The following is a 27232-nucleotide window of genomic DNA, read 5'->3' as shown; positions in this document are numbered from 1 at the left end:
ATTATGTAATTTGATCATTTGATAATGGAAATAATTAAAACCTAAAAATAATTCATTTTTACATATTTAGTATGACATCTTTGAAAAGTTAAATATCATACACAATGCCTCATGTAAATAAAAATATATTATTTAAGTAAAGTGATTAAATTTTTATGTAATAATATAATTTTGCATTAAAATTATTAAAAAATATTGTCATATTTTAATCTACGTCAATGTAATAACTATTTTTTAATCATTATTTATCTCAAAAGTAAATATAAATATTTGAAAAAAACTTTTTGGAGTTACGTAGAAAAAATTAATATCAAACCTTATTCAATACTTTTTCTTAACTTCAAAATTTTAATTATATGAATAAAATTAATTAAATAAAGTTTTTATTTGTAATTCTATTTTTGTTTTAATAATAAAAAATTTATTTTTTAAAAAAAGTTTAATTTCTAATTTTAAAAAATCAATATACTTGCCATAAATCTATCATGTTTATTACTATTTTTTTTATAAAAAAAATAATAATAATTAATTTTATTGTAACTAATAAATGAATTATATGTAGATTTATGATTAAACATAATTTAATTTAATCTAAAAATATCTTCTAATTAATAAATAATAATAATAAATGGTGATCACCATTCACTTCATCATTATTTTTTTTTAATAAAAAAACTATTTAGGAAAATCATTATCCTCAAAGAAAATAAGCTAGAAAAAAATAAGAAAGAAAATATTATGAAAAAATTTAAATATTTTCCTTAAAAATAAAAATAAAAAATTAAGAAAGCAACTGTGTTAACATTAATTAAAAATAATTTGATATGTTCTTTAAGTGTTTAGATGTTTACTACAATTTTGTTTTTCTTTAATTTGATCTTGGCAAATTTCTTTCCGGTACTTTAAATAATTGTGAAATTATTCGCCTTTAATGATTAAGCACCATAATTTGTTTTTTTATTTTTTAAAATTTTTTGAATGTTGTATTTGGAAATATGTTACTGTTAAGGAATTTTCTTATTTTTACCGATGAAGCATTGTGTACATTACAAAGTTTTTCTACTCAATTAGTGAAAGATATCTTATCCTCAAGTAATAAGTTTCGATTATTTTTCGCTAACTCATGCTTGTTTTTCTCAAATTCTTCTATGTTTAATTTTATATTAGTTTTAATTTTTTTTTTCCCTCAAATTTGTATAGGTTATAATTTCAATTATACTTGTTGGTTATTGCACGTATGATTTTGAGATTTTATTTTATTTTATTTTTTATGTTTACTTACAAGTTGCAAAGGAAACTAGTTTGCAAAAAGAAGACAAATTATTATATTAAAGGAGTCAACGTTGAAAACCATGAAGATTACATCAATTAATGAATTTATTAGAAGGTTAAGCTAGGTTGTTGTTCATTATGTTTTATCTTAATAGTCATTGCACTAATATTTATTCTTTTATTAAAGGAATTAGAAATGTTAGTTGAAATGTATCTATATAATTAAAAAATTTGTATTTAATTATTGTATATAAGTAGTTACATTAATTGTTTGAATTAGGTAATTGTACATCAAGAGCTAAATTTTTTATGGCACAAGAGCCATATTAATTCAACAATGTATCACCATGACTTGCTTCCATCATGCCAAATTTCCCTTAAATCAATATCACAGGTCAAGTATCAAATTTAAAATATAAATAAAGATTTAAGGAATATATATTGTGTTGTTATTGACTATTCATGATCGATAAAAACTTGAGGAACAATGGGTGACATATGGTAGAACTAAGGCTCCAGTCCAGAGTGTAGATATAAGGAACAAGGGAACATGGGATGAGGGGTCAATACTCATACCAATTTTTTTTTGTCCTACATAAAATTCTGTGGTATAATGCAATGATTTTCTCTCATACACAAATATTAACACAATTGGCCAAACAACATTAAGTTAAAACCTTGTGTCCCGCATAATTTTTTGTTTTACACTATCTCATGATATTGAAACTTTGGCTCATACAACAAGTGGTACAAGAGTTTTTGACCTCCAAATGAAATTACACAAACAGGTGATACACTATCTATGTACATAAAGAAACGATAATATGTATACCACTTAGAAGATGCCTCCCATCTGTATCTTTCTGATTTTTAAGGTATCAGTTTTTAGGAATTCATGACAACAAGATCGTAACAAATGCCTTTTGGAAAAGCTCTTAGGAGTATCTGATTTGCATGTTGGTGAGAGTCGTGGCTCCATTAAAGCACTTTCATGTGACTGATTGCGCTAAAAAGCAAGAGAAATTTTTTGTGGCTCTTAGTTTAGAGAACATGTGTACATAGAATGTGTGGATAGATTTTTAAGTACGTGTAATACGATTGTCCATGCATGCAAACACTTGTTCTGGTTTAGTATGAATGTCTCTTTCAAGAGTACTATAATAAGTCACCGGCCATGACAGGGGGGCAACCTTAAACATCTTAATCTGGGCGATAGACAGTCATCACTTCACGGTTTTGGCTTAATTTGCTAACCCCTTTTTACCATATCAAAATGGTGTCTCCCATGGTTGTCATCCCTCCATGAGAGGGCTCAGCTTAAAAATCCTCTCATTCTTACATTTTCTTGAAGATACCTTATGGCATGCCAGTCAGATGTTTCATGCCCTAGTTGAAATACACTTCTGCATTCTATTAGTCGGTATTGTTTAGCCCATCATCAAATATATGAGAAAAAAAAAAGGGAAAACGTAAAAAGAATCTCGATGTTGTCAATTAAATTTCCTCTAAATGATCAGCCGGTGGAATACGTGAACATCTTACCGACCGACATTCATGTGTTTCCATTTTATTGATTCATGATTTGTTAGTTCAATTGAATCTTCCCTCAAAAACCTTACAAATATATAGGCTGAAGGATCATCATGAATGAATTTTTTCCCAATTCACTTTGCTGAAAAATCCCATCTATGAACTATCCACCTGAGATTCTAAAATGGCAATTGCCATTATTCTCAACTCTCGTCTCTCATTTTATCTAACCCTCCACTCTTATTTGCACATCTTACCTTCACATATAAATCTAGCCTACTCTTCTCAAAACAAATTCACTTTGAATAAATCTTAATCTAATAACTTAATTTTAATAGTTAGAGGCATACATACTGTCAAAAGAAAGTGGGTTTAGTTGATATCACTTAATTATCCTTGTCCCATCACTTATTATTCTATACCATTTTCTTTAGAGTTGTGCAATTCTTTATCTTCTACCCCATTGTTCTTCATCTTTGTGTCAAGCCATAAATAAGCTTTCATTTGTTTGAGCTTTTATGATGGGGAACCTTAATATAACTCAACTACTTCCTTAATCATCTAATAAGTAATGAATGCAAAGATCTATAAAAGTTAATTTCAATTTTCAGAAGTTACATAAAATCTCTTATTCTCATGGTTACAAGTCACTCCAATCCTTGTCAGTTCCATTCCTTCTCCTATTGATAGAGTCACACATTCAACTCCTCTCTTCTCTCTAACAACTTCACCAAAACCAGCTCCATTTCCTTTCCTCACAAGATTGGTCACCACTGCTATAGACCCTCTTGGATTCACATCAATAATCTCAAGTGATCTTTAAATTTACAGTCAATAACAGCAAAATCAATGTTCTTTAACTGTATGATCACCTCACAAGGATTTCCATGCATAAACTCAACCACATCTTCGAGATCATAGCAAGAAAGCTGAGCTGTACAGTCTTCTATATCTTGTTGTTGATCAAGAAAACAAATGAACCGACCTCTGCAATGCTTTGCAGCCACAGCTAGTGCAATTGTTAATGGATTCACTCCTTCATTTGAGAGAACTTGTACCATTACTTTAGCTTGATTTCCTGCTGCCAAAGCTGATAAGAACTCCATGCATTGAGGTTGAATGAGTTTTGTTGTGCCAAGAGTGCAATCTTGACCGTACTGGATCTTAGACTGCCAAAAAAGAAAAAAAGAAAAAATTCTTGGTAAGAAACCTCTGAATTTGCTATCAAAAGCGGTAAGAATGAAAGGGTTGATCATAGATCAGGTTGGTCTGCAATCTTAAGAGGGTTGGTCATGGATCAATTAGCAATACACTATATGCTAAAATTATGAACGGCTAAAAGAAAAAACCATATAGAAAGAAAATGGGGATTTGAGAATTTACCAGTTGAAGAGTATGCAGGTAAGCTTTCATTGCATCTTGAGGAGACCACTTCATTGTACAAAAGGAAATGGGTATCAAAGAAACTGTACAAAATAGACGAGAAACCAAGTCTAACTTATGGTATTGGGACGAAGTCGAAGCCATATTTATAGCATTTGGAAGATTGGTTTTAGGTTTAGGGATTTCAAGAGAGCCCAATTTAACCCAACGATGTCATGAAAAATGGCTTAGGAGAAGATCCAGAAAGATCTGATTTTCTTGTTGGTGCAAGTGGTGATCACGTGAGAACGCTTTCATGTGACTGATGCCACTAAAAATTTTGAGTGGCCCACGGTTTCTAGGACGTGTGTGTTGATGTTTAATTGGCTGTTTGATGGAGAAGCCGGTAGGAGGCACGTGAAGAAAGATGGCATTTAACGAGGTCAGCATCACCTACCGGGCTAGTGTGATTCATGGAAACACTTGTCCTCCTCAGAAAAAGTTAGGTGGTCTAATCTGATTTTCTTTGGTTAGCTTCTTTATGGAGGTGTGGCTAACTATCCTGTCGTAGTTACGGTATCAGTCTTTGGGGATGTGATCGGATATTTTTTACTATCATGTTGTGTATGTGAAATCTCTTGTGCCCAAAGAGGTTTCAAGCAAAGGTTTAATCTACAGATTAATGCAAAATAACACAAACCATACCCAAAGAGGTTTTACTATAATTCAACCAATTATGTCTACCTTTATATATATGAGAGATAATATTCTATTATATAATAGAGAATATTATAGATGATAGAAATACATATACTTATAAGTTTTCGAAACATTTTATATGTCCTCACAAAGGTATGTCCAATTTGAACCTCAAGCATTTTTACTTAATCGGGTGTCTCCACTTTTCCTCACAATTATAATGTGAACCCTACTTCCTCTTACTCCACCAGGTATCACTCACTCCCCCTTGTATTTCTATACACCATGCATAGTCTTCATAAGCTCATGTATCTCTTATAACTTTTTCTCTATATAGTCACTAAAATATTTAGAGGTATTCCTTCTAGTTTTTCTTATTTTACAAGAAATCTAATTACAATCGCTTATAAACTTAGAAAATATTATATATAATATTCCTTAAATATATTATAATTATTAGGAATTTGAGACACTTCCTAATAGTCTCCACCTTGAATCAAATTTTATTAAGTCAATATTTCATCTTGCCATGATATACAATTTTCTTAAGCATCTCACTCTCCTCATGTGTCATGGTTTTTTTTTCTTTGTGTACCACAGTCTTGTCATGCATTACGATCGATCCTCTTATTTTTCGTATTATATTCTTATGAGAGAATATTCAACTTCACCTTAACAAAAATTTCATTTTACAATCCTCTTTTATGTTATGTTCTTCTTTTCTCTTCTGAAAATCTTCAAACAAAGTGTTGAAATCTGTGCAACAATTAATGGCAAAAAATAGAAAAACGAGAAAGAAGAACACGTGGTTTGGCTAATTGCCTACATCCACGGGAACATGGAAAGAGGATATTCACTATATTAAAATTAGGGTTACATAAAATGGTATTTATACTAACCCTTATGAATGAAATTCCAAATATAGTCCTGAATCATACCGCGGGGGGCGTTGTCCCTCACACCTCCCAACCTATCGTTCAACCCACAACAAAAGAAGTGCAAGCCTGAATGGCAAATGTCATCACTTCACTCTAGCATTTTGCCCCTTTTTCTCCATATGTCTTTTCGCTCAAATATGAGCCACATTCTACAACACAAAGTTTGTTCAAACATCTTTAATTAAGGACCTTCCAAACATCTTCAATCAAGGCTTTGATACCACTTCTTGTGTATGCAAAAGTTTTAATACCAATTTGTTAGAGTAATAAGACCAAAAGAGGAACACAAACAATTACCTAAAAAAAAGAAAGATAAAAATTGGGGAGAACTAAAAAATTTATTGTCTTCTACCACTTTGTTATTCAAATATTACATGATCACTTCTTAACTAAATAGAAATTCCTAACAAAATATAGAAACCTTTCGGGACTTGATTACTCGAATATGGAAATTAAAGCAATAACTCAAAGTAAAATATTTTGTTTGACTTTTAAGACGTACATGTAATTCTAAATTTTTAAAATCGAAGTTTAACTTTTCAATACATCATACAATTAATTGATAGAGATACCTAGATGTCATTCCAAGTAACTTCTACAGCATTGCATTTTCACTTGCTAAGCCCAAGATTTGGAAATTGTTCATACAATGGCATATAGAGAAGGGATGAATGATAAGAAATGAAAATATGGAAAAAAAAAAAAAAAAAGGGCTTCTTTGTAACTTTACTCAAGGTTTCGAAGTAATCAAGTGCATGTACTTGACCTCTTAAGTTGTTGTCCTTAATACATACTTGTGAGGGTAAATGTCCAATTATGGTCGATGTATGTTGAGGAAAATTCTCCTACCCAGCCTATTCATGCATCCACTTCATAGCGTAAATGGAGAGATTTTCCTTAGTATGCAAAGGTGACTAGGTGAGTGATAGTTGATCATTTCTTTATAGAATTATTTAATTAAAAGGAACGAAATAATTTCAAATTTGTAAATTTAACTCCTTCCATGGTTAAATTTGAAAAGTAACTAATTTTTATTATAAATGTCCTCCAACTTTTCGAAAATTTTCAAGGAAATTTTAAAAGAGAAAGTTACTTTTACAAGAAAAAGTATTTTTGTAAAAAATGAGTCATTTTTTAGGTGGAAAAATGTGCAATGTTAGATTTACAAGTTTAAGATTATTTCATCCATTTTAATCAAATAACCCTTCTTTATATTCATTTATTGATTTTAAAGATATTTGGTTAAAAGAGCTAAAACACTTTTGAAATTGGAAGAATAACCCCTCATACTTATTTTTCAAAAAAAAAGAAAAAAAAGGACCTATTTTAGATGTTTTTGCCTTCTTTATTTCCTCAAAATAACATTCCTCTCTCATTCCTAATTCATTTCTCTCATTGCTCATACCCAACTCTTTCTCTTTCTTTGGGTTTAGACTCTCTCCCTTTTTCTAGTGAAGTTCAAACTCATTACAAAGATCGATGAACAAATATCAGCCGCAACTCTCTCATCTTTCTCTTTATTCTTTGTTAGACGTCCTTACGATGGTTTTTTTGGGGCTTCTTATAGTTGTTTCTTGTTATAATTTTTTTACATTGTTTTTTGTTAGGGTTTTTTATGGTTGTTTTTTGGTTAGAATTTTTAAAACTGTTTATTATTGAAGTTTTTTGCCTTTTTTTTTGTGATTTTGATTGGAGTTTTTTTGTAGTTGTGTGTGTGTTTTGGTGCAATTTTGAAAGATGAGATCAAATAGAAAGTTGTTGCTAGTTATATCTCTAATCCAACTTTGTTCTCACCCAATCCTACAATCCATCATTTAAGTCTAGATGAACATTCTAATACGATTTATAAATAAAATGGAAATTTAACCTTAGTTAAGCTCTTTTTAAATGAAATTTAAAGACGGTACAATTTAAGTCACTATAATTAAATTATTTATAGATAAAATGAAAACTTAGCCATAGTGTGGTTCATATTACCATTATAATTGAAAACTTAACCTTAGGTTTTTTTATAAACCAAACTTAACTCTAGTGTAATTCAAGTCATAACCTTAATGAAAAATTAAGCTTAGTGAAAAAAAAAAGTAAACTAAAGAGATAAATGCATTATAAAGAAGTGAGAAGGTGATGTTTTTAGAGGCAAACAAAACAAAGAGGGGGTAAAAGAGTTAAAAAATGATCATTAACAAAATTAAAAGAGATTATTTTTACAATTTGATAGTTATTTTGACCCATGTATCCAAATAACCCTCATCTATATATATATATATATATATATATATATATTGTGCAATATCAAACTAAAAGATCTAGTAGCATATTTTATTAGTGCATGATTTGTCTAGTTTACTTTCATCTTGTTAACCTAACTCACACATTCACACAAGTAGAAATAAATTAAAGGTAAGATTTTTAATGTGGTTTGGTAATCATTGTGATCCTTATGTTTATAGAGTGCACCAACACTCAAAAATCCACTAACCAAATGAAAGAAAAAGGTTATAATGGTGAAGACTCTCACTCTTCTCTCAATTGTAATTATACTCCCTCTAAAAACAAAACCCTCAGTCATAGAAGGGTTTAATATTCGATGGGGGTAAACTCATCATTTATCAAATAAAATAGCTAGACCCGCAACATCCCTTGCAAAGCTCAATAAGACTAATTCAAGCTTCACAATCTAACATATTTAACTTCAAAAATAACTCCTATAAATAAGCCCAAAGATCAACAATGATGAGAAAAGGTTTTCCTTTATTAAGCTCACCTCTCCCCTTCCAAACACCACTTCTAGGTTGATCCGTTTGATAACCTTCTAAGGCTACATTACCTTTGAATCTTCTAACCCTCTCTCATTTCTTATTCAAATTTGAATCTTCCTTCATTTACATGACCACCTCTAATAAAGAACATTTTTCATTTGCATAACTGATCTCCTCTGATTGAGAATATTCTTCTATGAAGAAATTAACATCAATAGAGTTTAGTGTACACACTCAATAATCCTCTTTTGGACCTATTATCTCATTAACATCATATATATTCAATTATTATTTTGGACACCATACTTATGCTGTGATTCTTTTCTTACCATCTCAATATTAAGGCAGGAACAATTTTCAATCTAAAAAGCCCTTCTGTTAAGCTTTTACAATGACACAATGGATACATATGCAAAATAAAAAAACTTGCCTATCCAACAAGTTGTATAAGAAGGCAAGAATCTAAAACTTTTTATTACTTCTATAAGAAAAGATTGATACTATAAATGCTTCAACTCTCAAAAGTTACATGGAATCTCTTGTACCTCTTTTTCTGAGGCTTACAACATAATCTAATTCTTGTCAACTCCATTCCTTCTCCTATAGATCGAGTCACATATTCAACTCCTTTCCTCCCTTTAACAACTTCACCAAAACTAGCTCCATTTCTTCTTCTCTCAAGATTGCTCGCTACTACTACAGACCCTCTTGGGTTCACATCAATAATCTTAAACAATCTCAAGTAATCTTCAAGTTTACAGTCAATTACAGCAAAATCAATGTTCTTGAACCCCATGATCACCTCACAAGGATCTCCATGTACAAGCTCAACCACGTCTTCGAGATTATAGCAAGAAAGTTGAGCTTTGCAATCCTCTATATCTTGAAGTTGATGAAGAATGCAGATGAATCGAGCTTTGGTGTGCTTTGCAGCCACTGCAAGTGCAATTGTTAATGGGGTGATGCCTTGGTCTGAGGTGATTTGCACCATTAATTTAGCTTGATTTCCTGCTGCCAAAGCTGATATGAACTCCATGCATTGGGGTTGAATGAGATTTCTGGTTCCAAGAGTGCAATCTTGATCATTGAAGTGGGTTTTACACTGAAAAAACAAAAATAAAAGATAGTGAGAACCCTAGGGAGTGTTTTTACTTAGAAAGTGCAGGAAAATGGAAAAGAAAATGAACTAATTACACGAAGAAACTTATGTCTACATCCCATTTGATTCCTATCAATTGTATAATATAATTTAGCCAACAGCCAAACAGAAAATGTTTAGTTTCATTTTCTAAATAACCAAACAGAAGAACTTAGATTTACTCTCACAGCCGCCAAACAGAATATAGAAAACTTCCAAGAAAATAAAGATGAGAATTACCAGTTGAAGAGTGTGCAAGTAAGCCTTCATGGCATCTTGAGGAGACCACTTCATTGTAGTAAAGAAAGTAGGAAAACAGAAAATGGAAAATAAGAATTGGGAAAAGGGAAATGGGGACTTCAGGAAACTCCAGAGAACAGATGAAAAACCAGCTCAACCAATGGTTACTTGTAGGACAAAGGTGGTGGCCATGTATATAGCCTGTGGAGGGTAGTTTTCCACTGATTATTCTTCCATTTTTTTAAGGTAACTTTTAGGAATTTCATGAAACTTTATTCCTCTGCAATGAGACCGTGACACACTGATTTGAGAAAATGATATACAAATACGTGGCTTTGCATGTAGGTGAGGGTCGTGGCCTCATGAGAGCACTTTCATGTGATGATGCCATAAAAGATGGTCAAAACATCTGGGTGTCGCTTAGTGTTTAGGACATGTGTCTTTGGGAGAGACTACAGTTGTCACTGATAGAGATTTTGGCGGTGAAGAGGTGGCTTGTGGAGTATGGGCAATACACGGCATTTTGGATATTTGGGCTTGCATCACCATCACAAAGGACCAAAGTGATGCTTCCAAACAATTATTTTGGTGACACCAACTTTACAGTTGTCTGGCATCATAATTAAACTTGGTGCTACTTCTCGAACAATTTAGACGGGTTGAAAGGGATTGATGGCTTAATCAGAATCTAATCAGAATCAGGAAATAATTAATTTGAGTCTAATATGACTCGATCTCTAATTGTGATATTCAACTAAAATCTAATTTAATCTTATTTTTCTAAATTCGGATTGAATTCAAGTTGATCAAATTTGATTTGACTTGATTTGATTGATTGGATTGAATAAATCGAATTTTATATGCTCTATTAAAAAAAATTAATATATTTATATCAAGATTTAAATAGTAAATATCATAAAATTTTAAAATAATAATAATAAATGATATATCATTCTAAAAAATTAAAAGTATATGATATAATTATAATTATTTATATATTTATTTAAAATTTAACAATAAAATAAATAAATGATTAATATTATTATATAAGATGATATAAATCATAAAATTATTAAATTAGGTTAAAATTAGTTTTGAATTATTTGAATCTTGACCATACTAAATCAAAATTGAATTCAAATTGAAAAAATTTAATTCAAACTCAACTTGAATATTTAATTAATTTCTAAGATTAACCAAAGGTTAAACTAAGTGGGTCATTTTGCCCAAATTTTAACCCTAATTAAACTTATGTTAATTTTCATATTGGTAATACATGACCTATCTTACAGGTCTTAACAAAACCATATCGCTTATAGAGTGCCTCAAAAAGCAATAGGAGAAACCCACAAAATCTTTAATTCTAATAGTGGAATAATCGTCTATGAAAATGATTCAAAGATCTATCTACCCGATGAGCATCCATTTGGGGTGATTTTCTAGTATGAATAAGGGCATTGAAGAAAGAAGCCTTGGAGCAATATTTTCAGAATCACTACCATCTCTCTTGTATCTCAATTTATTATTACTATTTTTCCAATTTTTTTATATCATCCACTTTTAACTATTATGAAATTTTAGTTCTAAACATTTTAGCTTACAGGGAATTTATAATAATATTCACAAAAATATTTAGGACCCTAATTACAAAAAAGACTACCCATTGCATTATCGGTATTGTTGTGTTATCTCTAATTACAAAATTTCACCACCTACTTAGAGTATCTCAATAAAGGATTATTCTACCGACTAAAAAATATCTAAAAAATGTATTTAAATAATTTTCTCATTAATTTGGAAAGAAACAAGTTGATGTCATATATTATATAGAAATAAGGGCAAAAATCATAATTTAGGCTCCATATTATTATTAAACCTACTCCCAAATTAATCAATTAAACATTAGCTTATATATGCTCGACTTTCTTCTATTTTTCATTTGATCATTAATATTTCCAACTATTTTTATGAATAATAATGTTATTGGAAACTTTTTAGGACATTTGAGAAGTAAGAATCAAGTATGAGTAGAGTCAAATAATCGAAGTTGAATGAAAATTGATGATACAATCTTGTGTCAACCAATCAAAAGTTTTAGGCTAGTTGAAGGGGCGGGGCCTCAAATAATCCAAACTCTTTAAAGATCAATCTCACCAATTTTTTGAAGATTTGGCCATAATTTGTTTATACAAATAAATCAGTAAATATTGATGAAAAAGAGAATGTAATGGAGCTTTCATCCAAAGATAGAGCTAAAATGTGGCCATCACAAGTTTTGGCACAATGTTGAGCAAAAAAAGTCCAAGTACTATAAAAAAATGGCATCAAGATGGTATCACTTTATATCCTAATGTCATTTTCTCCTGCTTTGGTATTATTTTGTGTTGTAGATAACTCCATAAATGTGCAAGGTCCTTATTTTTGGACTTTTCCCTAAGCCATCACTGAATCTTCCATCTTATTTTTTTTATGCCTCCATATGATATACCACTAAGAGCAATATTGAAGCACTTATAAAAAGCCATTCTGCAACTCCTTAGAGGCTTCTTCTTTCTTTCTCATTTTTTTTTTTTTCCTTCTTCTTCGGAAAAAGCTTAGGAAGGAGACCTTATTGATATAGCTAAGATTTGCTACTAATACCTTCATTTTATAATGCTTTGCTCCTTTTAATTGATTTGTAATGTTTCAAACTCATTTCCTTTTATTAAACTTGAATGTAGTTTGTTTTAAACTTTGATTTGATACAATATTGAATTTGAATCTTGGGTTTTAATGTTTAATTTTTTTATACTTTTTCTTTGCTATTCACTTTGTATCTATTCTCATGTCTTTTGAGTAATATTTTAGGCTGAGGAGAAGAGGCTCCTTAGAGCCTCCCTTGTGCCCATAAAATGATCCTTAAAATTTAGGTATTTGTTAATAAATTCAGTTTCATAGTTGAATCTCTCTATTTTCAATTAAATATTAAAAAAAAAATCCATCTTTTGAAAAATCGAGTTTAATGCAAAAATAAGAAAAGTGATTAAAAGTCGGTATTTTTGTATTTGTTCTTTAAACAACCATTTTTTAAATAATTTTTCTAAAAATACCCATAAAAGATGCTGAAATTTTTTAGATGGCCCTTGGTTTATTGGGCATGTGTTTGGTGGAAAGTAGAAATTTTGCATTGCCGGGCTGTGTTGTTCTCAATATTAATTTGTAAACAAGTATTTATTTTGAAATGATAAAAAGAACAATATCAGTTTATTGCCCCAGAATATTGAGAAAGTATATATTGGAATTGATAAATAACTTAAGAAAGTTCTTAGAATTAATTAATATTTAAATATTAATCATAATAATGCTTTAAAGAATATATGTACTAATACATTATATTACAAAATAAAAATACTCAAGAAATGATAGTCTTAAAAATATTTTAAATTATTTTTTCAAAATTTCAAAAATACCTTTAAATTTTACCAAATGCTTAAATTTAATAATAATGATAATAACAGTTATAGTAATAATAATATTTTCTTTTTTTTAATAACCAAGAGCTTTCCATGACCAAACCCTTAGAACTCTCCATAAGGACTCAAACCTCATAGTTTTGACACGTCCGCAACAACTAGCACTGGATAATTCGAAGCCAAGACCGTACACGTTTACCACACATCCTTAGGAATGACAACGAGACGGGTTCGAGACGAAATGGCAATGGGACGGGTTCGGGACGGATCGTCCCCATCCCAACCCCGCCCCATTTATTAAAAACAATTCCCATTCTCATCCCGTCTAAAAAATTAAACTGGGTGGGACGGAATAGGGCATGTATGGGATTTTTTTTTTTTAATAAAAAAAATTACTTTTAAATTTTTTAATTACATTAAAATTAATATATTTTATAAATAATAAAATTATTATATTTTTATAATTTATTTTATTAAATTTTTTATTATTATCTATATATTAAAAATAGTAAAATAAAATTTTAAATTAAATTAATTTTAAATTTTTAATTAAATTTAATTTTAAATTTAATTTTATATATAATCGGAGCGAGACAGGCAAGATGAGGCAATACCCAAACCCGCCCCAAACCCAGCCCAGGTTTAAAAAAAAAAATCTCATACCCATCCCAAACCCGTTTATTAAATTTAAACCCCATCCCATTAGGGACGGGGTGGGACAGGTACCCGAAAAAACCCGCCCCGTTGCCATCCCTACACATCCTAATAATAACTCTTTTAAACATTAAAAACCATAATCCTTTTTCAAAATCACTTTCAAATTGAATGGATTCTAAGTGCAATGAGAGATTCAAGAAATTCAATACTAACCGTCCACCAAGGGCTTATGTGCTGTTACAAGCCCTTGGAGGTCACACTTGTAATAAATTCACTCTTTACCTACTTCTGCCTTTGCTCAAATAGCAAAGGAGTCAAGACATCCCATATTGGAAGAACCCATGTCAAGAAAAGAAATATAAAAATAAAGGATAAAAAAGAAGGAAATTCAAGAATTTCTAGACATCATCCTTCTTAACCTCAGGAAATGTATATAAATGCAAAATTCTACTCAAATTTACACTCTCAAAACACAAGATTGGAGAATAAAGACACCTAGTTTCCAACTCTTACCCCTATTTGAATTTAAATCCCAATTATAAAATTAAAAATAAAAAAATAAAAAATAAAAAAAGAAAAAAAGAAGAAAGAAAGAGAGAAGAAACAGATTCAGCTAGTTGAGTCTAGAACTATGCATATTTATTTATGTAGCATAGCACAATAGAAACAGTTCCCTCTCTTCTCTTCCTTAACCCAAGAAAACAAAAAAAATGATACAAGGATTTCTATTTTGGTCTTGTTGATGATATGGTTTCAATTTTTTTCTTTTTGGGTCATCATTAAATATATTCCAATTTACATAATAGTAATGTGCTTGCCAATTGGTTATGCATATCATAGTCTCCTATGCTTACTTGAAGCAAATTCACAGCCCGGTGTTTACTCGATGTCTTTTACAGCATCCTGCACCATCGGCAGCAAGAAAGCATTGAATGAGTAACCAGGAAACAACAAATCAACTGTTTAGGATGGACTGGTTACAGCTATGCATGTGTTGGCTCAACTCTGAATTAGTTCAAGTATTAGGGTTTACAACGACAAATGGACCTCATAGGGCAATGTCTACATAATGTCATAGCATAACCTTAAAAAAGTTTTGAATGATGGGAATTTAGCCTAGTGTATGCTGTTGGTCTGTTACCCAATAGCTTAAGCTTTTAGGTCAAAATCCTCTAATGGGTAAATTGAACACAATAGCATAGTTATAGGTAACCAAAGGTCTACAAAGGTCTCGAGTTCAAGTCTGTCTCATCCTCTATCTGTTTATTCCTGCAACTATTTATTTGTGATTTGAGATCTGTAAAGTGTGATCAAACGTCCCATTTTCAAGTCTCTCATCTGTTTATTCCCCCAGCTGTTTATGTATGATTCATAATCTATGATTGTCTAAAGAACGTTATGGTTGACAGATAATATAGAATAGGTGGTAAAACCAATTAGACAATTTGGTATGGGCATTTTGGTATGCAAATGTATGTCAATATGATTGGATGGTCAGATAGAAAATAGAACTTTTGTTATAATTGTAATCTGGTTACTCTTTTTGTTGGCATTGTAGGGGAAAATTAGCATGATATCAAAATTATAACAGAAGAATTACCTTAGCAAGCCGTGTCACATACGTTGCAGCCAATGCTGTTGCCAATAGTCCCAGGCCTAGTGTTATTAGCGAATTGTTTCCTCCAAGCAAACCAATATCAGATTCATCTTGCTGAGAAGTAATTCAAATGAATAAATAAATAAGAAAAGAGACTTTCAGAGTGATCCGACAACAAATCGTCCTACTTAATGGAAAGAACCAAGGAAACTAAAAAGTACAGACGAGAAGTAGTAATTCCAAGATATTGCATTACCTTGGAAGAAGTAATTCCAAGGTAACTGGTGTTTTTCGTCTTCTTGACAAAAGATGGTGTTTGACCAAATATTCCTAACTACATATGGCTCTTTGCATTAACGTCATTCCATCACTGATACGATAACATAATGCAATATCAACGTACCAAATAGATTACTATCAATGATGCTAAATTTTGCTCCCTGCCATATGGTTATTCTCTAAGCTAATAAAATATGTTGGAAATGGTTCTTCACAACATTTTTCAAAGGGGTTACGGCATTGATAAATTGGCTGAGAACAGATTATGAATCATATATCTAGCAGGGGTGTCTTCTGCACCTCTTCCTCCTTTGATGCTTTTAACCTCTTCAACTTGGGATGGGGTGGAAGAGAGAATGAGGAGAAGACTAGCCCAATGGAAAAGACAATACATCTCCAAGGGTGGGAGAATCACTCTCATCAAGAGCACTTTGGCCAGCATACCCATCTACCACCTGTCCCTTATTCGCATTCCTAAGTCTGTTGCAAAAAGGCTTCAAAAACTTCAAAGAGACTTCCTTTGGGGGGTGGGGGGAAGCTTGGAGGGGAAAGCTCACTTAATTAGCTGGGAGGTGGTGTGCAGCCTAAAGGAGGAGGGTGGTCTAGGCATCCGGAAGATTGACTTGCTAAACAAAGCCTTGTTGGGTAAATGGATCTGGAGATATGCCTATGAGAAGGACAATCTTTGGAAAAGGGTGATTGGGGTGAAATACGGTCAAGAGGGGTGTGGGTGGAGGACTAAGGAAGCTTATGGGTCTTTTGGAGTGGGAGTTTGGAAGGAGATCATGAAGGAGGCTAATTGGTGCTGGGAGAGCATAGAGTTTAAGGTGGGGAAGGGGACGAGTAATGTTCTGGACTGATAAGTGCATAGTTTTAAAAGGCTCAAGGTGCACCAAGGCGCAAAGTAGTCCTGGAGCCTGAGGCGCAAGGCGCACCTAAGGCGCGGGCTTTAGTGAAGTGAGGCGCACCCTAATTTACTTATATATTTTCTCCTATTTTCCCCTATATATATATATTTTTCTTCTTCTTCTTCACTTCTCCAGCACGGCTGAGGCTAGGGCACGATTGGGAGTGGTCTCGGGTTGAGAAAGACCAGAAAAGGGGGCTGGAATGGAGGAACAGGCCAAAACGGCGTCGTTTTGGCCTGGTTTTTTTTTTAAAAGGAACAGGGTCCAAAACGACGTCGTTGTGGACCATTCCTTTTAAATTAAAAAGGGCCAAAACGACGCCGTTTGGTCCCACAAAATTAAAAAAAAAATTAGGGCTGAGGGTGTAGAGTTTTGCAACCCGACGGGAGGAAGAAGAAGAAGAAGAAGAAGAAGAAGAAGAAGAAGGAGAAGGAGAAGGAGAAAGAGGGGTGCATACCTGGTCGGACCGTCGGAGGCGACTCAGGCGAGCGCCTCACGCCTTGTCGGAGGCCAGCGCCTTGCGCGCCTAAGCGGCGCCTTCCTGAACGGGCGTCGCCTGCCTTCAGGCGAGGCGCCGGAGGGTGGCGTCGCGTCGCCCCGAGCCTAGGCACGCCTTAGGCGCGCCTTTCACAACTATGGATAAGTGGGGTGGTAATGCGGCATTGTCCCAAATTTTCCCCTATCTGTTCACCTTGGCGGTTCACAGGAATGCAACGATCAATAAAGTGTGGGACTCAAGCCTTGGTCAAGGAGGTTGGAATCTCATATTTGCTAGAGATTTCAATGATTGGGAACTGGATCAGATAAGAGATATGCTCAACTTGCTGAGGGACTTCAAGACTTCTCTAGAGGAGGATTCAGTGAGCTGGAAAGGGGGGGGTCATGGCGCTTTTGGGGGTAAGGGTGCTTATAATATGCTGATTGGCTCCACAGTTTGCGCCTTCCCGAATAGATGCATTTGGATGGATAAGGTCCCAACAAAAGTTTCTTTTTTTTTGCTTGAGAAGCCACGTGGGGGAAGATCCTCACTTTGGATAGGCTTCAAAGAAGGGGGTGGCAGCTCCCTAACCGTTGTTTTTGTGTGGCTGTGAAGAGGAAAATGTCAATCACATTCTTTTACATTGCATAGTGGTTAAGACTCTTTGGGAGATTGTCCTCGCCATTTTTGGGGTTCAGTGGGTGTTCCCTGAGTCTGTTAAAGAGGTGTTATTTAGTTGGAGGGGCTCTTTTGTGGGGAAAAAAATGAAAAAGATTTGGAATTTCATTCCGTTGTGTATATTTTGGACGGTTTGGAAGGAAATGAATAGATTAACTTTTAGGGGGGGGGTCGTTAGCTATACAAAAACTCAAAAATTCTTTGGTATGTAATCTGTGAAGTTGGGCTAGGGTGTACATCGGAGAAGAGTCCTCTTTACTCTTAGGCTTTTTGGAGTGGCTCACGACCACTTAAGGATTGGTGAGGTTGCTCGCTTTCTTTTTGTTTCTCGTCTTAGGCTTTTGTGTATACCCCTTGTATACTTTGTGGCTTTTTGGCCCTTTTTATATATCGTTGTTTATCTATCAAAAATAAAAAATAAAAGGTCATTAATATTTTTATTTGTTTAGTAAACAGTAAAAAATTAAAAGTGATAAGTGTATGATTTGCAGTAGCAGGATAAGCCAATGATAAACTCACAATGATTGCTCGCCCAAATGCACCAGCACTCACATAAGCCCATGTTCCAGGAAGCATTCCCAGCCAACTGCATGAAAATTATCATATGAGCTTTATTGGAAAGTGGATGACATTTTCAAAAAGGATCTACAAGTTTATTTGCAAATTTTAATTTTCCATCCATAGGTTTTTTAAGATGGTCAGCTTGATGGAAAGAAAATGTTAACCCATTGATGGATCTCGATTTGATACATTAACCCAACAGTATTTTACATAACACACTAACTCAGTGGCCAATTTTAAAATTATCGTTAACTCTCTCAAAGAACTAAACGAATAAATCATTTCTTCAATCAATTCTTCCAAAATTATAAACAAAATAATCAATTCTTGTAACAGGAACATTTTTTTTTCTTTTTTGATAGGTATTGTAACACACAAATGCATGTACACAAAACAACCAATACTTCAATATGAAGTCAAGCCAATTTCAGATTTTTGAACCTATTCTGATTTTAATTAGGATTAAGTAAAAATAATTAAAACATTTACTAATGATTTGAAAAGAACTATATAATATTTTCATTTGTTTATTATTTTACCAATTAGCAAATAAGGCAGTCACCTTTTATAAACCAAAAACCTATCTATCAACAACTTCAATAAACCATAACAATTGGGACACAATATAACAGGGGCCAAACAATAAGCCAGCCGTGATAGCAAAATTACACTAGCCTTTTTACATGAGTAAGAAGAGGCGAAATTAAAGTTCACAACTCCAAGGAAAGAGAGTAAAACTTGATTGAAGTTAAGAGCAAAAGCATATTAAAATAGTGCAGGTGCCAATAAGCGTGAATGGGAGAACCGATGTCTTCAAATCAATCACAACCCACAAGAAACTTTTTCCAATAAAGAAACCAAAATGATAGGAACATTAAAATGGCTGAAGAAGAAGCAAACCTTCCCAACACATATGGAACAAACTTAACAGATGTCAATCCATATAAATAATTCCCAAGTGAAAAGGGAAGTAAGGGACTCAAACGGAGGAGGGTAACAACTCTGAAACCATTTTCTCCAATTGCTTTGTCAATTGCAAGAAATTTTTTGTTTCCTTCAACTAATTTAAGAATACGTTCACGAGCAAAATATCTGGCAATTAAGAAGGCAACACTTGCTGCAACCTGAAAAGGGTTAAAAAATATACATTTTTTAGTAAAAACTGTGCCCATCACATTTAAAACAATAAAGAAACAGAAAAGCACTTAAGGTTGCTAAGTTGTTCTATTTTAGTTGCAGAAAAACAACTTACTGTTCCACTAATCGAAACAATGATAGTGCCAGTAAAAGAGCCAAAAAGCAGACCAGCTGACATGGTCAATGGAATGGCTGGAATTGCAAGGATCTAGAACAACATAAATAATTCAAGTTCAGCTTTAGAACAGGATAATAAACTTCTGTTAAAATTAAAAACATGACATGAATGTGTTTTCAGAACAACTACCTGATGGAAGTCAGATAATTATCAGGGTTACAAACTTTAAATAAATCAGCTGATTATTTGTCACAAACTATGAAGCTACAAAGATTGACATTCCACATCTCTTAGTGATGAGATAAATAGAAATGTGGCCACGTTTATAATGTGAACAACTAGAATGAGAGAAAAGCAAGGTAAAGGTTAGAAATAGATTAATGGAATGCAGCTTGGATAAAATATCATATTTAAGAAAATGGTCAAATGCTTACTTCTAGTCCAGCATAAACTGCTACAAACAAAGCATATCCAGCTGGTCCATAACCTATTCATTCAAAGAATTGTATGAGACTATGATAAGTGGTCTTTTCTATATGGAAAAGAGAGCAAGCATAATAATATTACTATATTCTATTTCTATCGATATATGCTTCAAGTACCTATAAAAATAATCAGAGCTACAGTAGCAAGTTTCATGGCAATATAAATCAGAGAGAACATCCCTTCTTCCCAAAAAAAGATCCCAAGCATATATATAAGTTTAGCAAATCCTCAACATTATGAGATAAGTGAGAAATAACAGTACAAGGAAAAGCTGGCAATGAACTGAGGTTGGGACGTGGGAGTTTTCAGGTTTGAGTCCTGGCTATTTTGAAAATTAAAGAAAAAAATTGTTGCCTAGAAAAGAAAGTACAAAGCAAGGCCATATCAACAAATACGTAATCAACTTTTATTCTCTTTAATTTTGAGTTTCAACTTGAAATGCATAAATCAGAATGAGAATAAGATTGCAGTATCATCAAAGGACCCAGGGGAAGCTTTCACAGATCCAGGCATTAAGTCAAGGATCAGTAATTGGATGCAGAAGCAGTACTACTATATTAGGATAGTAATTTAACAAGTGCTTCATAGCGTTTTTTTTAGTAATTAGACTAACATTTTGCTCCATTTCAAGGGGCATTTCCTCCACAAAAAAGGATGGAACACATGAAAATCAGGTAACCTATATTATTTATAGCTTAATACTCAAATAAACCACACCCAAGAAAAAGGGAAGATCAGCCACTCAGCTTGGTCTTTCCTTCTCGTTTTTCTATTGACTCAAGGTTCTCTAACAACCCATTTCCCCCATACCTAGTCATCTTTTAATGCTTCAGTATAAAAATAACAATTTGTTCATTTTTTCCTTTATTTCATTACTTGTTTTCCATATCTTGTTTTTCTGAATTAATAAGAAATGCAAAATTAGTGGTAAAGCAGGTAGTAGTAGTATAACACATCTTACACAGGACATTGTATGTACATTTTGTAAATCAAACAAATGTCTACTCACCAAGGCAGCCAACAGGGCCATTGCCCATCACCTAAACTCACCTTTAATATTACCAAAACTGGTTTTGGAAAAAAAAAATCACAAGGAAGAGAAACAACTCAAGTAAACAATGAAATGTCTATGCCAAACATTTCACTTGAATACCATTCTGCTCTACCTGGAGCCAGATGCTCAATTATATCATAGGTTATCCTCTTTTTCCACTGAGTTTCAGCCTAGAGTTTCAAACACACCAAATACTCAGAAATGTAATATGAGCTGTGAGAATTTTGGCTATTTGTTTCATTCTCCACCTGGGTCTCAGGAAAAAATTATTAGGAGATAATACAAAATAATGAACGTTGCATCTTCGAATTTTGCATTATTTGAATTAAAAGAAAACACTCATTAAGTTTTGTTCAGTCTGAGTTTCACATTTCTTCATAAAACAAATAACACAAACACCAAATTCAAGATTCCCATTTTCTTTTCTTTTCCTACAACCTCAAACGGGTCTTGATGAAAACAAAACTGCAATCAGTCCAGTTAACAAACACTCCCCAACCCAAAAGAAAAAGAAGGAGAAGTTCCAGATGGGTAATGGATTCCTGTAAACCAGAAAACCTTTATTTGGCTTAGTTCACTAGAGTTTCACATTTCTTCAGAAAACTAAGCAACTGAAACCACCAAATTCAAGTTCTATTAATTACTGTTATTCTCCTATAGTTTCTCACCAACCAAACAGAGCATCAAGAAAACCCTAACTATAAGCATAATATTCTCTGAAAACCTCTAAATGGCCTGGATGAAACCAAAACCGTCACCCCCAGCAACAAAACCCATACCATACTCCAAACCCTCCTCACCTCAACTGCACCCAAAACCACTATTTGGATTAGTTTAGTGGAGTATCACATTTCCACATAACACCAACTCAAGTTTTTTTAACTTCTTCCCTTTTCCTATTTTGCCTCAGCAATCAACCAACAACAATGAAACCCTAACCCTGAGCACAGAATTCTTAGAAAACCTCAAAACTGATGAAGCTCAGATTGTAATCGCCCCGTTCAACATTACCCACACTAGATTCTCCAAAACAAATGGGTAATGACAATAACTGCGAGATTACCTTAAAGGTATCCAGAAAACTTCCCTAAATTGAATCTACTGCCACTATTCAAATTCAAGCTTGTCAATTTCCTTTCTTTTCCTAAAAGAGCAAACAGCAAGCACCAAATCCTCGAAATTTGTCACAAGTATCTCGATGAAACCCAAATTATAATCGCCCCAATCAACAGAACCCACATCAAAATTTCAAGGTTTTTAATTTCTGATTCTTTTCCTGAGGTTTATCAACAACCAAACCGCGCAACAATAAAACCCCAACTGTAAGTCCCCAAATTCTCAGAAGGCTACAAAAAGGGCCCCGCGGAAGCCCAAATCTAATCACCCTAATGAACAAAACGCACACCAAACTCTCAGAAAAAACCAAATATGCAACAAATTATAGCAAATTACCTTCAATGAAGCCCGAAAACTGAGTCAGGAAGGCATTGATCTGGTCCCTGTAGACATACCCAACAGTGGCAAATCCACCAACAACACCCACAAGCAGCAGACCAGCCAAAAGGGTACCTTTAACTGCAGTGTCACCACTCTCCAACCCACCATCGTCACCGTTCCCGCCACCACTAGCATCTTCTTCACCATCACTGCTCTTGGGGTTCAAGAACCACCTCAAACTCTGGGGAGCGTTGCTGCCAGAAGAGGTCTTTTGGAGCTGTTTCTTGGTCTGTTTGAGGGAAGAGCATGGCTTGAGGAAGTGGAAGCGCTTGGGCCTGAAGCTGAAGAGAAATGACGAAGGAGAAAACAAGGAGTGGAGAGGAGAGGAGAGGTGGTGGTGGTGATGGCGGTGGCTCAGCCTCAGGCTGAGGCTGAGGGTGGGCATTTTCTAATGGAATGAGCTCTGGATAAGAGCCCCTGCAGCCAGCCATGCTGTAGTTGAAGTTTCTTATGTGTGGCTTTGCTGGAAGCAATCTCACCTCATATTCCCATTATTCCACATTCTTCTCCATAAAAATAAAAATTTAAAATAAAAATAAAAATAACCACCTCATATTATGTAAGGGTGTTTTAGTCATTTAATTTTTTCAATTGTAATATTTGAAAATAAAATATTAGTAAATAAAATCATCCCTTGATTTTATATACAAGCCCTAATATTTTGGATACATAATAAAAAAAATCAACTTAATTAATTAATATTAATATTTGTTTATTTTTCTTTAATATATATGTATATATATAATATTTTCTAATAAAAATTATATATTTAATAAATTTTAAAAATATTGAATACTTATTAATTTGTTTGATTGCTAAAAAGATGCTTGATAACTTCTAAGTTAATTGCTTGTTTTTATATGGTATATCTCTATATTTATAAAGTTGTGATTAAAATATGTCTTTTATTATTAAGATTAATTTTTTATTTTTGGATTTTAAGTTAGGAAATAGTATCAAATCCTAAATTTTTATTTTTTAAAATTAATTAAAATTATTAATTTTAATGGACATTTAAAGGAGATTAAAAATTTTATGATTGTTGATTTATTTTGGTTTCTCTCAAGATAAATAAGTTGAATTTGGAAAATTAATAGTAAATTCATTTTAAATCTAAAGAATGTTGGATAAAATTTAATATTTATTATTTAATGACTTAAGTTAGTTTTAAGTTAAATTATACTTAAATTATTTATTTAAAACTTATTACTCAATTTTTTAATTTAAGTATTAAATTTGTTTAATAAAATTAACTTAAAACTTATTTTAAATTATTAAATTAACATATTTATTGTCATAAATCATAATTAGGGCAAACGAGGTTGAGTAATAGTAGAGGTCGTATAAGTAGTAAAGAAAATCATAGAGGTAATTAAGACAAATAAGGATAAAAAAATAAAATAAAGATGTGAACTTGAAAATTACTTAAAATTGCTTATTACTTTAAGTCATATCATGAAATTATTTTACCACATATATTTAATTTACTTAATAATTTAAATTAAGTTATTAAATCATTTTAAGTTATTTTATAAAACACCCACTAAATTCTATAATTTTTGGGATTCTTAAGAAATTAATTTCCTAGTCTTGGCCCATACATAGGAGTCGAGGGGCCATGCAGCTATTCGGGCCTGCATGAGATGAAATATCAAGCCCAAGCCCACCGAAATTTTCAAACCTAATCTCATGGCCCAAGGAAACAATAAATATTTTAATACTTCCTTAAATTAAAGAGTACATGATGTATATTGTTGGTTTCTGAAAGATAAAGATACTTGGGGAATGTTTGGCAACGTTTTGATAGCTTTGAAAAATAAGTTTTGTAAATATTTTTAATTATTTTTTAAAAATAAAATTTTATTTGAAAAGCCAAATATAAAAAATGGTATTTTTAAATTTATGTTTCATGAAAATAATGTGTATTTGAGTACAGCGGGAAAGATTCACAAAATATTTTTTATATTTTGAATTATTTCTCAAAATTATACCTAAAAATGCTTTAAATTTATTTTCATTTTAATATACATCAATTTGTTTAAAAATTCAATCTATTTTGGTAATAATTCTCAAAGAATTATTTTTAATAAAAAAATTATATAACTTAATTTTGGAAAATTGGGATAAATTACAAAAAAATTAAATTAAAAATTTTAAAAATATGATTAACTTTTAAATTTTATAATGCAAAAAAGAAAAAAAAAGTCACTTCCATTTTATTTCACAAAAGTAGACCAAGAGCTAGAAATTACGTTCATAAACTTTTCTAGGATAATGAAACAAAAATATTTTATAAGAAAAGTGCACGTTGAGGCTTACCTCTTGCTATTTTACTTATTACTTAAAGTTATTTTTTACTTTAAGTCATATTATTAAATTATTTTACTAAATATACTTAATTTATTTAATAACTTAAATTAAGTTATTAAATCACTTTAAGTTATTTAGTTTATCAAACACCCACTAAAAATATCATTAAATGCTAGTCTTAGGAACTTTAGTAAAACCTTTGACTATATGAACTTTAAAATTTCTAAAAAAATGTACGCCATTGATATTTAATAATTTAGTCAAAAAATACCATAGTGGAATAGATTTACTTTGTTGCAAATTTAGGACTACTTAACAAAATTCTATAGTATGTTTAAAACATCATTGTTTTTTTTTACTAAAATAATTTTGGAAATTAAAAACTTTTATAAAATAATAAATTTAATTAATTAAACTCATAAAAATCTAAATATCCATAAATTGTTTTAATAATTATTAAAACAATTTAATAAACCAAAAAAACTAAATAACAACAATAATAGTAATAGTGAGATGCCATAAAAAATTACATATCCATAAATTGCATCACTCAGTTATCTCTCTCATCCTATCTCAATCCATTTTCGTCTCTCACAAATTCAAAGTAAACAAAACTGCATATTTCAACCTAAATTTAAAATCTAAAGCAAATAAACTAAATTTGAATCGGTAGCCAAAGGTCAAGTGATGCCTAGAAGGATGCCATCAATGACATCCTTCTAGGAAATTATGTGAAGAAGGGTGGCATCAATGACAAGTTGTGGTCATGTGGAGTTGACAATGTGGGGGCTTGCCACGGCCCATGCATGTGGTTTTGTGTGGTTTAGGTCGGTGAAGGGTGAACTGATGAAGAGGTGGTGATGGGTTGGGAGACGTGGGCGCTATGTGAGTGGAAGGAGGCTGGCCCCCTTCGTGGTGCCTGTGTAGAGGTTATTATTCTGAGGTTAGGTAGGTGAACTGGATAAACCAGGTGAGGAGTAATGAGGCGTCTCTAGAGTGGTCTTGTTTGATGGAGAAGGTTTTGCTTTTTAGAGGAAAAAAACCAATTAATAGAAGGTCGCCCGGCCCCTCCCTGTGACATTCAAAGGAAATATTCTCAAAGGACATTGCGAGATCACAACAAGCCCTTCTTCCCCATGAATCATCTCCTAAACCACCGGACCATTTGTTTATCACCAAAAGATCACGTGACACTCTTTAAAATTATATATAATAACTTTGTCAACTAGGGGTACAACTTGGGCAACTGATTTAATTTGAATCAAGCTCCACACTAGGATAAATCTGCTCAATTATTTTTAATATCAGGGTTAAACTAAGTTTTTTTCAAAAACATCAATCATCAAAACAAATGTATATATTAGTCTATATATCATTGATAAAAACAATGAAGTTGAAACTAGTCTCTATTGGTATTTTTAGATAATATTTTTTAGTGTGTGTTTTTTTTTTGTTACTTTTGCTAGATTTTTAGAATTATTTTAAAAAATGATTATGCAAATAAGGATAATGATTAAAAATAAATCTTTACATCTAAAAGTTAATTTTAAAACATGTCTTAGAAATTTGTGAGTGGATAAGGCACAAGAAAAAGGGATCTTAAGTGGTAATAACCCTTCCTTTGAAAGAAAACAAAGACTTCTTGGTCAAAGACTTCTTGGGTTTTGCGTGATACCCCATCAATGCTCTAGTACTTGATGACGAATATGAGGAATATGAATTGGACAATACATTTATGCTGGAATTAAGTGAGAGTATATCTTGAGCAAAATCTCAAATGAAATGTATATTAATTCCTTTCCATTTAGCATGCCAATTGATTGTCCATGGTGATGAATTTGAAATGGGGGATTATATCTATTTTTGAGACCTTTATGAATGCTTCTATAATGGTGGTGTATTAGATTAAGTGTGGGTGACAAATAATCCTTAGCATTGCTGAGAGGCATCAATCCAATCAATGGAGGCATATCAAGGCTTCATTTGATGGCTCTTATGTCTTTGGTCAATCTTTTAAAGTGAAAAGGTGTGGGTTCCATCCTATATATGATCAAGACTTTCAATACTATTAAGCTACAT

General features: G+C 32.3%; 2 protein-coding genes and 1 pseudogene across 2 annotated transcripts; all 3 read right to left on the bottom strand.

Annotated features, from left to right (window-relative positions):
- Nucleotides 1-3388: 3388 nt before the first annotated feature.
- LOC117907707 lies at nucleotides 3389-4339 on the bottom strand. The gene is made up of 2 exons (XM_034821348.1): nucleotides 4186-4339; nucleotides 3389-3971 (listed from the first exon to the last, which is right to left on the bottom strand). The coding sequence occupies exons 1-2, from the start codon at nucleotides 4327-4329 to the stop codon at nucleotides 3597-3599; spliced, it is 519 nt and encodes a 172-aa protein (XP_034677239.1). The 5' UTR covers nucleotides 4330-4339; the 3' UTR covers nucleotides 3389-3596.
- A 4706-nt stretch (nucleotides 4340-9045) lies between these two features.
- LOC117907659 lies at nucleotides 9046-10142 on the bottom strand. Its single transcript, XM_034821282.1, has 2 exons — nucleotides 9942-10142; nucleotides 9046-9665 (listed from the first exon to the last, which is right to left on the bottom strand). The coding sequence occupies exons 1-2, from the start codon at nucleotides 9993-9995 to the stop codon at nucleotides 9075-9077; spliced, it is 645 nt and encodes a 214-aa protein (XP_034677173.1). The 5' UTR covers nucleotides 9996-10142; the 3' UTR covers nucleotides 9046-9074.
- Nucleotides 10143-14667: 4525 nt separating this feature from the next.
- Nucleotides 14668-23277, bottom strand: LOC117907337 (annotated as a pseudogene).
- Nucleotides 23278-27232: the final 3955 nt, after the last annotated feature.

The sequence above is a fragment of the Vitis riparia genome, chromosome 18 (genome assembly GCF_004353265.1).
Source record: "Vitis riparia cultivar Riparia Gloire de Montpellier isolate 1030 chromosome 18, EGFV_Vit.rip_1.0, whole genome shotgun sequence".
Lineage (NCBI taxonomy): Eukaryota > Viridiplantae > Streptophyta > Magnoliopsida > Vitales > Vitaceae > Vitis > Vitis riparia.
Note: the sequence above shows the minus strand (reverse complement) of the source record. Positions and strands in the feature narration are given on the sequence as shown.